Source organism: Alnus glutinosa, chromosome 2 (assembly GCF_958979055.1).
Source record: "Alnus glutinosa chromosome 2, dhAlnGlut1.1, whole genome shotgun sequence".
In the NCBI taxonomy this organism is placed as follows: domain Eukaryota; kingdom Viridiplantae; phylum Streptophyta; class Magnoliopsida; order Fagales; family Betulaceae; genus Alnus; species Alnus glutinosa.
In genome coordinates, this window is record NC_084887.1 from 20,950,445 (window position 1) to 20,964,783 (window position 14,339).

The 14,339-nt window shown below is 38.2% G+C and overlaps 1 protein-coding gene across 1 annotated transcript; it reads left to right on the plus strand.

Moving 5' to 3' along the window:
• The first annotated feature begins 1,339 nt into the window (after positions 1-1,339).
• LOC133861676 (serine/arginine-rich splicing factor SR45-like) lies at positions 1,340-12,805 on the plus strand. The gene is made up of 7 exons (XM_062297461.1): positions 1,340-2,087; positions 8,114-8,202; positions 9,046-9,092; positions 9,197-9,277; positions 9,370-9,517; positions 9,607-9,832; positions 12,541-12,805. The coding sequence occupies exons 1-7, from the start codon at positions 1,735-1,737 to the stop codon at positions 12,551-12,553; spliced, it is 957 nt and encodes a 318-aa protein (XP_062153445.1). The 5' UTR covers positions 1,340-1,734; the 3' UTR covers positions 12,554-12,805.
• Positions 12,806-14,339: the final 1,534 nt, after the last annotated feature.

Here is a 14,339-nt window from a genome sequence, read left to right on the forward strand (position 1 = left end):
AATATTTATATGTGTGTATTAGTTAACATGCTAACTAGTTAGTTCATAAACTAACATATTATCTAGTTAATTAACGATATGTTACTCGATATTTTTTTTTTTGTATATATATATATATACACACACTAAGTATACAGTATATTAATTATAATACTTTGATAATAGTATTCAGTATGTTAAACTAACATATTAAGTTATTAATAGTTAGTATGGAGGTTGTTCACAAACTTGAGCTTGAACTCCGCTTTGATTACACATTGAAAAAATTAATAGCCTACCTTGAGCTCTAGTTGAGTCGAGTTTGTCAAGTAACCCTGCTCGGCTCAGTTCAAATGTCATTCTCAACGAGCTCAAGCTCGCCCGAGTTTTAAACGAGCATAGCTTGAACACGCATTTTATAACTCGGTTCAAATTCGATCTCGATTATTTAAGCTCGACTCATAAACGAGACAGTCTTGAAATCTTAAAACACGGCTCGACTCGACTCGATTACATCCCTAGGAGCAGGGATAGGTGGGGCAAATTTGAGTAAATCTGCAATACCCAATTCATTTGTTGGGGAATTTTATCTCTCAACTCTCAAGGCCTTTTTTATTTTATTTAATTGAAAAAAAAATATTGACGTTGAGTTGTTAAATATATTTGTGAATACTCTTTTTATGAATAAAGTTTATTTTATTCATTTGGAACAACTTTTCATGGTAGTTAAAGTTATTAAAGTGATTGTTCTTAAAATCAATAAAAAAATAATATTTGTTTAAAATAGAGAAATATTTAGATATTTGATGTATGAAACTTTTTAAAAGTGATAAATAAAAGGGAAAAATATATATTAGCCCCCCAAACTACCACCCATTCTCCAGATGACCCCCCAAATTACCAATGCTTAGATTCTGGCCCCTCAAACTACCACTTTATGATTTTTTGGCCCAATCCGTTTATTTATGCCGTTAATTCTAACAGAAATTGGCCAAAAACCCCAAAATACCCCTCCCTTAACCGTGAGAATTTCAAAGTGTAGGAGGGGTATTTTCGGAATTCTGTTTAGAATTAACGGCATAAATGGACGGATGAGGCCAAAAAATCAGAAAGTAGTAGTTTGGAGGGCCAGAATCTAAGCATTGGTAGTTTGGGGGGCCATCCGGAGAATGGATGGTAGTTTGGAGGGCTAATATATATTTTTCTCTAAATAATTTTTTTTTTTTAAAAAAAGAGAATAGATTTTTGAACTAAAATTTAGAAAAAATTTTAAAAGCTCACTATGCCATGCTAGTGCTGTAACCGGCTTATTGTCGGTATGCCATTTTTACCCTCAAAACCGCGGCAAACGAATTATGCAGAGAGTTGGGGTACCAATGTGTTCATATCGAGGGAGATTGCGTAGTGGTTGTGAAAGCAATCCTCTCGGCCGGCATTCCTTAGGTCAAGACTGAGCCGATTATTGTTGATATACAGGAGCAAATTAGTTCTTTCCAACATAGTGAGGTGAAATTTGTGGGAAGAGAGGGAAATAGTGTTGCTCATAGATTAGCTCGTTTGGCTGTAACTCCAGAAAGTTTCTGTTGTTTGGGTTGATACCTATCCGGTATCAATCGAAGTGTCTGTACGGAAAGACCTAGAGTCTTCCGTTAACTGTTGTTAATGGTATTTTAAGATCTCTTTGCAAAAAACCGCGGCAAACGAAGCACGTTCGGCTCGCAGTCTGCTCATTTTGCGATCCGTGCGCCGATAGCCATGGGGAAGCCAAGCCGAGACCGTCGGTCTCCATCTTCGGGTTCATCGTCTTCGTCCCTAGTCGACCAGACGGGCTCCTCCTCCCGCTCCGGGGTCTACACGGGATCGTCTTCTCGTTCCGAAGTTCTCACTGGCTCGTCGTCTCGCTCCGGTGCCTACACGGGATCATCTTCTCGTTCCGAAGTTCTCACTGGCTCGTCTTCTCGGTCCCCCGTCGTACCGGGCTCAGACTCCCGTTCCAGCTTTCGCTCACCCTCCATCTCTCGGTCCCTCTCGCGTTCCAGATCCCGCTCGAGGACGCCGTTGCGGAGAGTCCGTTCTCAGAGCCCAATCACCCCTCCTCTCAGGAAGAGGTCAGTCCGCTTTAATTTTTGAATGTACATGCAACTTTTTACTTTTGGAAATAGCTGAATTGAACTTTTACAGTATTTCCAGCTTTCGTCTCGTTACCAGGTCAATATGTCCATATTTGTAAGTTGTGTCATGTCCTCTCTAGATGCTAGCAAGACTATGTGACCTGCATTTGCATATTTTAGGGTAAATTTGACTTTTCCTTTCGTTATAATAATCTCAGAGCATTTGACCAATAGAAGGCTATTTTTGGTATTTCACGCGACGGAAACAAGGGCAAAATGTAAAGAATATGGTCCCACTTTTTAATCCAAACAAATGGCCAACTCTAAAGAGTCGGCTTAAATGCAACAAATTGGCTGTTTGATAATTGAGATATAGGTGTCACACCTGTCATCGGACTTAATAAAAAATGGTTGTTAATTCATGGGACCAAAATATATTTATCCCAATAACCAATTCGAATAAAAAAAACAATATGTAATTAGAACAGAAAATAAGGACAAGAAGCAAAAAGGGAAGAACAAAACCATAGAAAATAAACACAAAAAAGGGAATGTAAAAAATACTAATATAGTAGAAAAGAATTGTCTTTTATGTATATATATTTTTTCCTGTTCCAATGAAACCTTGAAAGCTAATATCATCCATAAATTAAATACCTAAACTAAAAAAAAAAAAAAAAAAAAAAAAAAACAAACTAGTCAATGAACAACAATGTAAACTTAAAAATCGTCAACTTCTACCAAAAACAACAATAAAAAACTCTCTCACCGTCGTTTTCCTGAATTAAGTGTAAAATTTACAAAAGAAAAAAATGAGCAATTTGAATAAAAATAATATATAAATTAGAAAAGAACATAAGGACAAAAAACGGAAACGAAAGAAAAAATCAACAAAAAATAAAAACAAAAACGGAAATTAATAAAATACTAATATAATAGAAAAGAGCTACCCTTTTTGTATACTTTTCCTGGTTCCAATGAAACTCATAGGTATAGGAAGAAGTCCTATCAAATAGAGTTTTTTTTTCTTTCGATCATCTTTTACATATATAACGTAAAAGAAACTACTTTTAGATGTAAGAAGCTTATGGATTCTTCACTTTCTTCTTCTCCCTCTTCTTACTTAGCTAGATTATGTGAATTTGGAGTGTGGATGGAGAGTTTTAGAGAGGATATATGATATGAAAGCATAAGAAAATAAGAGAGACAGAGGACCCCTATGTTTTAATTGTGTATGACCATTCCAATCTCTCAATTGGCTGTGATGGTCCAACATCGTCAAACCAACCATAAACAACAATCAAGAAAATCAAACACCCTCACTTGCCACAGATAAATGCGGTAGGCATTGTGACACAAACAGGTGCATTATTTGCATACTTCTTCTTGGTTTCTGGGGTCCACGTCTTCGGCTCTTCAACAGCATGGGCAAGCTTGGCAACTGAAAATGCTGTTTTAATTGTGTCAAACCTAAACAAATCAACACAACGCGCGTTCACTTCAGCGTAAGGGATTAAATGCACGTTTTACGTCAAAATACCTAATGCTGGATGGGCATTTGCTTAAAACAACTAAAAACTGGTTTAGTCTTTAAAAGTAACGGGTTCAGGACATCTGTCGCAATTCTAAGCTACCTCTAAGGAGAGATTATATATATATATATATATACATATATAATGTGATTAGAAAGTGTAAGTAAGCTCAAATCTGATATAATATGTTTTTCACTTGTTAAAAAAAAAAAGTTCAATTTGAAATTGTTGGAAGAGACTAGAGACTTACGTACCCTTGACCAAGCTTATATATCTCTGTCTTTTACTCTTATGTATCAACGCCTCGTAGACTCTTTCACCCCAGCGGTGGCGTGTGCAGGCGCGTCTCGCTAGGGTTCCTTTCTCTCGAGTTCTCTAGGGGATGGCTTTGGAGAGGTGCTTCTCCATGGAGGTCAAAACATTCCTCTTCTCGATGGAGGAAGGCAAGTATGTGCTGAGAATGGAGGAGAGAAGGAAAGGCTTCTTAGGGGTTGTGCGATTGGGTTTGCAGTGTACTGCTTAGGTTATTGTGGTGGTGAAGGAGGCGTTGTAGTCTCAGGGGGTCAAGGATTTGGTCAAATCCTTCCGGGAAGATTCAAAGGCTTGGAAGTGAGGCTAGGCTACAATAAGGATGGCCGATTCTTGGAGTTGGTGGTTTATGCAGTGGGTGGCCGGAGAGGCTTCATCTTGTTCCCGGAGGGATGAGGAGGGCGGGGATGGAACAGAGTTGCTGATGAGTTGTGGAAGGTCTTGGTATTCATGGAAACCACGTCTGGGTCTTCTTTCGTTGGTGTGCTGTTTCCGGTGGAGAAGGATGGGAAGGAGGGATTGGGTGGGGCTCGACCCTCTTTGGGTGGTGCTCTTTCGTTGTTTGCGGAGGTGGTGCGGTTAGAGGGTCTTGTCAAGTTGCGGATTCCGTCGAGTGAGAGGCATTAGCTTGATCTTCTCCCGGCAATGGGACTTGCATCATCGGAGGAGGTGAGGTTGGCCATGGACTGCTCGGTGTTGGAGAAGGAACCGCTAGGTAAAGACTTGATGCTGAATCTGCATAGCAAGGGACATCCAGCATGTCTTCCCCCTGCCAAAGGCACACCAGTATTAGCGAGGAAGTCTTTGCCTCGTTTGAAATTGCGGGCGTGGAGGAACCTTCTAGTGAGATTGGTGGGTCGGGTAGTTGAGTCGTTATTGGGTCGCTCGTTTGGTTTCGGGTTGGGTCTTATACCCAATCTCAGTTCTAAAGGTTTTCGTCAGGGTCGGGTTTTGGCGAAGCCCAAATCCGAGAAGTGGATTGAGATTACGGGTCAACGGCTCCCTTTGGATCTTGAAGCGGGTTTTGAGTTTTCTGTGGGTTTTGGGTCTACATTGGGTCTTCAACGGCCGAGGGTGACGACGACGGTCGACTTGGGTGGTGGGTTGTCTACTCCGACTAGTTCTGAGTTTTCCTATCCTCTTGAAGGCACCGGTTCTTACTTGATGGCTATTGATTTCTCTGTTTCCGAGGGATTTACAAATCTCTCTAGGCCGGTTTCTTCTGATCCGGAGTCTGCCTCTGCATCTCTAGGTGTGTTGTTGTCGGCAATCTCTTCCCCTCGTTCGGCGTTTCTGGATCCCCTGTGATTGCTTCTTCTTCCAAAGTGAGTGTTCCCTTTGGGTGCTCAGACTTGGATTCTAAGGGATTTTTTGAGGGGTTTTCTTTGGCTCCCGAGTTCTCTGTAGTTGGGTCAGATTTCGTGGTCTCTTCTTTGGTGGCGACTGTGTTGGGAGAAATGATCCTATTTTCTCTTCCGATTATGTCAGAGAGTGGGGCTCCCATCTACCCGTTTGAATCCAAATCGGTTATGAGATATCATCGGAGATCGAAGGCAAAAACTGCTCAGATGGATACTTCTCTGTTTGACGAGGCTGTGTTAGCTCTTAGTGCTCCGGTGACACTGTTTTTGGGTGCTTCTTCTCAGGCCTTGGGTGGGACTGTGGTCTAGTCCTCGCCGAAGCCAAGTGGGGGAGTGGGTAAGTCTTCTCCGTCTAGCTTTCTTCGACGAGGCTTCCTTCTCCTGAGTGTCCCCTCTCCTTTGAGTGGTTGTGCTCCTCCAATCGCTGATAAGGAGGTGAATTTTAGGTCGGATGGCTTGATCCAATCTCAGAAGTGGCCAGTAGGTTTTGGCTTGTATGGGGAGATTGTTGTGTGAGATCAGAAAGATGAGGTTTGGGATGGGGAGGAAGGAGACTCCCTTTACCCCTTGGGTGTCTGTCCTCCCGACATGCCCTTGGATTGGGTGTCAGATGGTGTTGAGGATGAAGATTCGTCCTTCGCGATTTTGGATGCCATTGAAAATGATTTCCATCAGGTTAAAAAGGGTACGCGTCTTAAGACTAAAGGGAGGAGAGAGGTGTTGAATCTGGAAAGCTTCATTTAACTATGGTGATGCAAGCGTGCCCTCTAGGAGAAGGAAAGGAAAGGCTCAGGTGGTGTAGCGTTGAGTGCTCCTTGTGGGTTCTGGGTTGAAGGGCTAGGTCCTTGTGGGTGTGTTTGGGTTTTTTTGTTGATGCTTTGAGTACTTCTTGTGAGTTTTGAGTTTAAGGGCTTAGGTCTTGTGGGTTTGTTTGGGTTTCTTTTTGTGGGTTGTTTTGGTTGTTCCTGTGTATACTCCCTGTGTATCTAGGGGCGCCTTATGCTTTTTAATAAAACATTTCTTACTTATCAAAAAAGAAAAGTTCAAGATGTTTTCATATTTGGACCAAGTGTTTATTTTTTTATGATGAAAGTTGGTACAAATATAGGAATTTTAACTTAGAGCATACTCCGGTTCTTTAATTAGAAATGTGATTTAAATGTTTTGATCATTGTTGTCTTTGATCGTAATAATTTACATGCATCTTTTTTCTAGGGATATGCATGGCATTTTAGTATTCTTTGTTTACATGCGCCTGACATTTGTGTCCAAGTTCCTTTTTGTGTTGTCCATACATCTCCACTTGAACTCTTTGGGTTAGTAAACTATATAATAGGCATACATGATCTATCGTGGCGGTGTTTGACCTATCGTTTTTTACATTTGCCTCTTGACGTGAACCTTTTTTTTTAATAGCAGCTTGTTTTGAATGGATGTTCCCTTGGGAGAATATGGCTTTCAATGAGGTCTAGGGGCTTTGTTAAAGGTTTTAGGGGTTTGTAACGTGCAAAGTTTATTCTGAAAACGGTGGAATGCTGATTAGTTAAAAATTACTCCTAGTTAACATGAGAAGATTTAACATGCCCTTTACAGATAGGGTGGGTTTAGAAAATGGATTCTAGTCTTGAGTCTTCTTAGACTTAGCATAGCCTAACGCTTATTCATTTGAACTACTCTGACAGGTTAGCCAGACTTCAGGTGGTAAATGTTTGACCTCTTCATCTTCTCGATCCACATTTTCCATCTTCCAATTATTTTCAATTTATATTTACAACTTCGTGCTTGTTTGATGGATAATGTGAGCTGCTTTTGCATCTAACAATTCGTTTTTGACTATTGCCATGCACATTGGAATGCATGCAATATGCATTTTGATGTTAAGACCATTGTGCAGTTCTCAGGAGACGCAATAGATGCTTAGCTACATATTAATTTAACTATCTTAACCTATGTCCTTTTTGGACATACCCCATCTTTGACACATTGGCTACAATAGTACACAAGTTCGTAGGAGAAACATGCAAGTGTAAGCGATAATTATGTACTCTCTCCTAGCATAGATGGGAATATTCTGGTTCATGCCTAGGCTTTTTAAGACTGTCTCCCTCAATTGTTTGTCTGTGCCTTAAGCTACGCGGTTTCAGTTACCCTGTAGCTTTCATTGCTGGAAAGCAGGTTTGCAGCCCAATGTTACTGTGAGTCAGTTTTTTAGTTTATAATATTAGGGAATTATTCTGCTTGTTTTAAATGATATATTTCTATTTTTGACATGTGCTTGATCTGACTGAGAGAGAGTTATGTGGTTGAACTCTAGTTCTTTTCTTACACTCTTTATTCAACTATTGAGCAGGCTATACTGTGATTCCCATCTTCCTTAATAATGGGGTGAAATATATATATATAGGGAGTAGCTTTTGGGCATATCAATTAGAGACTTATTTGAGTCCTTCGAGAGTTGGCCACTTGTTACTTGCATGTCTTAAATTAACAGTGTAGAATGCATCTGCCAGAATTTATATTTGGGTTGATGAGCTTATTGTTAAAACTTCTCTTTTCTATTTATTTATTTCTTGTTGTTATTTGTTTGTATGAAGTTCTATTAGCATGTCAAGATCCTCTAGTAATAGCTGTAACTATTATTTCATGCCCTTGATGGTCTGATAGCATTTACTCCCCTCTGCAAAAGGATAAAATGAAAAGGAAAGAAGAAAGGGAAAAAAGAGAGAGAAAGAACTCTTGTTTTTCTTGCAGGTGTTAAAAATATGTGCTTTTTTCGCTTTTAATGATATTTCGTTACTTATAAAAAGCACTTTGATTTTAGGAAAGCCTCTCCTATTCAAAAGTCATTTGTTCTACGTATTGACAACCTCGGCTGCAATGTGAATGAAGGCCAATTAAAAGATAAATTCGGTAAGTTAATCACTTTTTTTTAAATTTTTAATGATGTCTAACATTCTTCTCTTACACTCTTTATTTCACTATTGAGTAGGATATCTATAAAAAGGTTACTGTAGAGGTTGGCATGAAAAGTAGAATCATGTTTGCGACCATTAACCCTTTTTATTTTTTTCACAATGATGTCCTTTCTTATTTTAGGAGTTCACAAAGTTGTCACTGCCATTTGTGCTCGTAATAGCTTAGCACAACAACTAAAAACATTGTCATTGATTGTTGTGTTTGCTTTCACATGACAATGAAGGCATACAAAATTTTCAGTTTTCTTTTTCTTTTTGTTTTTCTTGAAGATATGTCCCGACTTTATGAAGTTATTGTAGAGTTATTGAATTCGTAAATTAATGTGCTTTATTCTACTATGCATGAATCGGTAATTATTGAAGGAACCTCTTATTATTTATTGACCATAAGGGATTTTAGTAGCTGCTGTTTCTTATGTTTATATTTCAATTGGCCCCTTTTTTTTTTTACTTTTTTAAATAAAATAAAAAAAAAAATAATTTTTTAATTTTATTTTTATGTGGCTCAAATGATGAAGGCCTTGGACTATGGTGGCATAACCATCAGGTCTAAGGTTCGAATCCTCTTGGACGCAAACAACTCATTGGGGCCACACCCCTGGCGAAAGCCCGATTTAACTGATTCATGTGGTAGGGGGTGCATTACACGGGGTCGGGGTGTATTCTTCTGGGGTGGGTACACGAAGTAACCTTGCATCGGGGGTTTTCTGTTATATAAAAAAAATTAAAAAAAAAAATGGTGGTTTTTTATGTTCTTACTCGTGTTTTTGTACTCCAGGTATTTTTGGTGAAGTTGTTAATGTGGAGCTGCCAATGGATCACTCTGTAAGTTTATTGTTGATGCCACATCATTTTTTAAAGCTTGTTTCTTGTTTATAGGTCATTTTTTTTCCTGGGGAAGTCATTTGAAACTTGTTCTATGTTTGCAGGACAATCTTCCAAAAGGATATGGATATGTGGAGTTCAAGGCAGAAGAAGATGCTAAAATGGCAAAATTTTACTTGCATGGTGTATGTTTTAGTGCAATGTTGGAGTAGAATTTGTAGTTGTATGGAAACATGTTGTGTCATGAAATTAATGCTATTTATTTGGCTTAATGCAGAACGAAATTAATGGGAATGCTATTAAAGTAGAATTCTCATTTGTGTCGCTACCCCTAAAAGCCATTACCACTTTGTCGAAAATAGACGCTCCCAAAACTAACAACATTTCTGATGGTGAGGAGGATAGACTCAAGCGGCATAGGGAAGGTATGCCCCTTACACTAGGTTCGTGGAGTGGTACATTGTACATTTTGTTGTTGTGTTTTCTAATTGTTCTTTACTTTTTGATGAATTAGCTTCTCCCTGTTGGAAGCCTCTTGCCTCACCAAGAAGGGGATCCCCTATACAAAGGGATGGTTCTCCTAGACGACTGCCAGATTCTCCTCTACGTCGTCGTGCAGATTCTCCAGCGCATCGTCGAGTAGAATCACCTTATCGACGTGATGATACACATCCGAGGAGGAGGTCCACATCTTTGGGCAGAGGTCCATCTCCACTGATGCTCAATACATCCCCTTCAAGGTTCGCTACAAATTAATATCTTGCTAGTTTCATGTAGTCCCTAATTTTGATGGCATTCAACAATGTTAGTGATTACATCTTGATGCTAATCATTATCGAAAAAATTGTGGCTATAGTCTGACAAATGAATGAACTTTACCTTTTTGTTAAATTACCTTTTGACTAGTAATTATTTTGATCATCTTTATGCTCTCCAAAACTCTTGTAATTCAAGCTCAGGGTTAGCTTCTATTTTTTTCTGCCCGGTATATAAGAGGTTGTGGGGCACTTGAGAACTCTTGGCTTTTATAGGGCACTTGAGAACTCTTGGCTTTATGCACAAACATGTGTGCGGTGTTGTATGCTTATGTTTAGAAATTTATCAACTGCTATCTTGAAAATTACACAAGGTTTATAACAGTTTTTGTTATGGACTTCTAAGTTGTGGAGCTCTAATGGATGTTGTAGGATTGATTCATTTGAGGTTATGCCACCATGTTTGTTTTGGCTGCTGTACATGAGGAAGTGGTGGGGATTTCTATCTGTACATGTGCATCATACCTAGATAGGTGATGGATTTGTTGGCTTGTTGGAGAAGGAATACTGGTAGACATGGTGGTAGTGCAATATGGATGTAATTCCTCTCTTATGTGGTGCCTTTCAAAAGAAAGAAATGCTAGAATTTTATGTAGTTATCATTACCCCAGCTTAACATGCACATTTGCAGTCCATTATGTGTTGAAGCAAGTCATTTATTTAACCCTTTACTCTTGGCTAGAGTGATATTGGTAGGTCATGGCATCGCCAGAAGCGTATGGATTGTCATTATCTTGTTAGTAGGCAATACCAGTATTTCTTTCTAAAGGCTAAGTTAAAATATGTCTATTTGTCCGTTATTTTAATTTGTAAGTAGTGTCATGTTCTTTGTTCTTACGGTGCAAAGCTGATTTTCGCATCTTGCTTAAAGCCTCTCTAGAGTAGAGGGTGATGAAGTCACATTGAAATTGAATCCATGTGGGTGGTTTTTGATGCCTAGGTTGGAAAAAACCCTGGTACCAGAGGGTGATGAAGGTTACTGGCTGTTTTGATTCTCAGAATCTCCTTCAGATTCCTGCTGAAACTATGGTTCCCAATCTATGACCAATGATTTCAGCATTTGAGATTGTCATGAATCTGAACCCAAAAAGTACCATTATCAAAACTAAGTTCCTCTAAAGTTGAATCTGCTTCCCAATTATTCAAAAACATAGGATGGCTTCTGATATTCCAGGGAGCATGTTCGATAACAAGATTCATATCAGTGGGAGCCTGAAAAGTAAAAATGAACCAGTTATCTTCGATATCCTAGATGCAGAAGGAATCAAGGAATCTCCAAGCATGCCTAAGATTGGATCTAACCACTGTTCTAGGGATGGGCCTTAAGGAGATGATTTTTTCCACCAGAGTGGGAGGCGGAGGGGTATTGGGGGTTGGGGAGCTGGTTGAAGGGGAGGGGTGTTGTCGCTCGGGCTCATTGCAAGAGTTTGATGTATGAGGTGATCAATATCAGAAGAAGAAGGATTCATGAGTTAAGGGTAGGCTCAGTAGATTGACAAAGCTACAAGCTGGTTAAGCAAAAGATGCAAAAGCAGGGAGAAGGTGCAGGATATTTTCGGGGACTCTACAAATAGAGTGGGGTTCGTTAGTGATAGAACTTACCCTCATGTGTTTTGTTAAGTTTAAGGTCATGGTTTTGAGGCTTATTGATGGTGGTTAGGAATCTCAAGGTTTGTGTCTATTATTTTCGATAAGGATTAGATGATCATATTTTATTAGTGATCATAGACAAAAGTTTAATCAGTAGTGACAGGCTAGAGCTTGACCTCATTTGAGTGTGTGTGTGTGTGTGAGAGAGAGAGAGAGAGAGAGAGAGAGAGAGAGAGAGAGATGATCAAAACATGTCACTAAAAGATTTTAAGACAAAATTTCATGATTAAGAACATAGAGAAAATAGGAGGACAGATTGATTAGAAGTAATATGGTTCATAGATACATACTAAGCAGAGTGAAAAGCTCAAAAGAACCATACAGTGCGCTATTGAACAACCTTTTTTTTTATTTGAATATTTCAACTAATAATACTTTAGAATAATGAGAAATCTACAAAAACATAGCTACTTTTTCATGTGAAGAGTATTTAGTTCAACATCGTCAATAAAATATTGGTCCAATAAAAATTGAGTGGTCCACTTTATATTAGATAAATTAGAGGTAATATATAAGTTGCAAACGATGCTGTTTGCAGGATAATATCCAATGCACTTTTCCATTCCCTCTTTCTCCTTCTCTGGTGAACCTCATCACAGACTGCTCCATCTAGACTCGCAGATTTCTTGCTTTGCTATAACTTGAATCATGTCAGTTCTCCACTCAGCTAAGGCTCTGTTTTCTTGGGAAAAAAAAAATTGTGAACATATGCATATTTTTGTAATATATATGGGGAATAGATTTCCTTTGCAGTAAAATTTTACTTTTGGTGTAATGCCTAATTCATATAGTTTAATTGTTCATGTTAGCCCTTGAACACTTGTCTTTGTTATTTCTATCTAACCTGGTATGTAGACTGACATTACAGTTTACAGTGATGTGCTTTTTTGTTTTGTTTTTTGACCAATAATAACATTCCACAGCCCTCTTTTACACTAAATTTCTCAAACAGGTTGATGACATTTTAAAATTTGCCCATGCAGCCTCCGTTCCTGATTCCATAAAGGCTGAATTGTTGCTAAGAATTTGAACGTGTGTCAGGAGCAGCTCTTTGACACAGTAGCCTTTGTTCAGGAGAGGAGACAGATATTATAGGTTCCTTGGGGTGGAGGCAACCGTACTTTACTGTAACAACCAGCGGAATGCTTGAGAAAGTTTCATCCTTTTATTGCTATAATGATGAGAACTGATAGAAACCAGTTCCTTACGCATATAGTAATTCTTACTTGCAAATATTTTCATTGGTAACGTCTTAGATTTTTGCTCTCTCATCTGGTATATGTTTTTCTGTTGAAATGAAACTTGGTAAATGTTTTAGGTATAGCTGTGTTTGTTTGGTTTGTAGTTTTGGTTACTTGGTGTTTGTAGATGATCAGGTTGTTCTGTAGTTTGTGTTTTTGTTTTTGTTGGGTTCATGATATGATGCAGACCAAACCGATAGTGAAATGAGTTGAAGAAGGGAGAAACGTGAAACAAAAGTTGGATAATTGCGAACCATCAATCTAAATTTTCATTCATCATGAGCTGTCGATTACAATAAAAACTTACTAAACCCTAACCCTAACCTTAGGGAAACACCCATTTAATAACTTGCCTAACCTAGCACAATCTAAGACACTGACAATTTCCTTTTTATCGAATTACAAAAATAAATAACCCATAAAATTAAATAAAACATAAATTAAACCACCGAATTTAAAGCCTAAATAAAATTAAAAACCTTTTTATCGGTTCATATGATAAGTGTATAAATATATCTTTTGTTTGAAGCCAATTAAAGTTTTGTTGAGAACGTAAATTTGTTTTTTAATGTGAGCTTCGAGCATATGCAAATTGAAACTATTGAACTCATCGTACGTACCTTTTAGTGAGCTGATTTCTGAAATTTGGCGTTTGGAAAGTTTTGGTTTGTCATATACAATTCTGTAGCATTTATTTTCTGGTGCTTATTTTGTATTCTCTCTGTTTGGACTTGGACCTGGACGTTGACTTCAGACAATTTTGATTGTAATTTGCTGGTGCCTGCAGTGTCCTTTTTCTAAGAAGGGAATTGTCATTGTTCTCTATCCATTAAGAGTTGAAACACAAAGGATTTGGATGGAGAGCCAATGCTCGATAGGATGGCTTTTTGTAATATACACAGTCGCATTCACAAAATGTAGATATCACTTTTAGATGTTTGCATTCGCAGCATGTTTTTAATAACCGCATCTGCACAGTTGTTGCGCTTATTATCCATCATCTGCATATTAGATAATGGGCCTATGTTAGTCTTTTTAGACGATTTTGAAAATAATTCAGACAAAGTTTTAGTGTTTTTGGCTAGTTTTAATTTTTTTAAGCCCTAATCTTTTGAAAATATATTGATTTCACATTACTTTTTTCTTTTTTTCTTTTATATTATACAAGAAAGCAACACAACCAAATAAACCAATACGTGTGTATGTATGTGTGTGTGTGTGTATATATATATTTTTTTTTGCTGTGTGGATGGGGTATTCAACACCTTCGATCACTGCAAAATAAATGGAATTTAGACAAAGGAACTTGCTGGAGTGGGCCAACGTGGGATAACTCTGATGCCTAAATCAGATGATATTTTAAGTGTAGAAAATACTTAAGGTAATTGTGAAGTTAAGGAATAAGGAAGGTTCAAAAGTCCGCTTATCTTGCCGCTCTTATGATATATATAGTCGCTTGATTCGTTTGATTCCTAGTATCTCGCTATTCTTCGTACTCAAATTGAATGACTCCACTGTCACATCCTACGTGGTTATGAAAG

Bases quoted from the DNA above. Each gene is read 5' to 3' on its own strand.
- LOC133861676 (XM_062297461.1), top strand. From the start codon at position 1,735: ATGGGGAAGCCAAGCCGAGACCGTCGGTCTCCATCTTCGGGTTCATCG. The intron at 8,203-9,045 runs GTAAGTTAATCA...TTTGTACTCCAG, and splicing joins CCAATTAAAAGATAAATTCG to GTATTTTTGGTGAAGTTGTT. The intron at 9,093-9,196 runs GTAAGTTTATTG...CTATGTTTGCAG, and splicing joins AGCTGCCAATGGATCACTCT to GACAATCTTCCAAAAGGATA.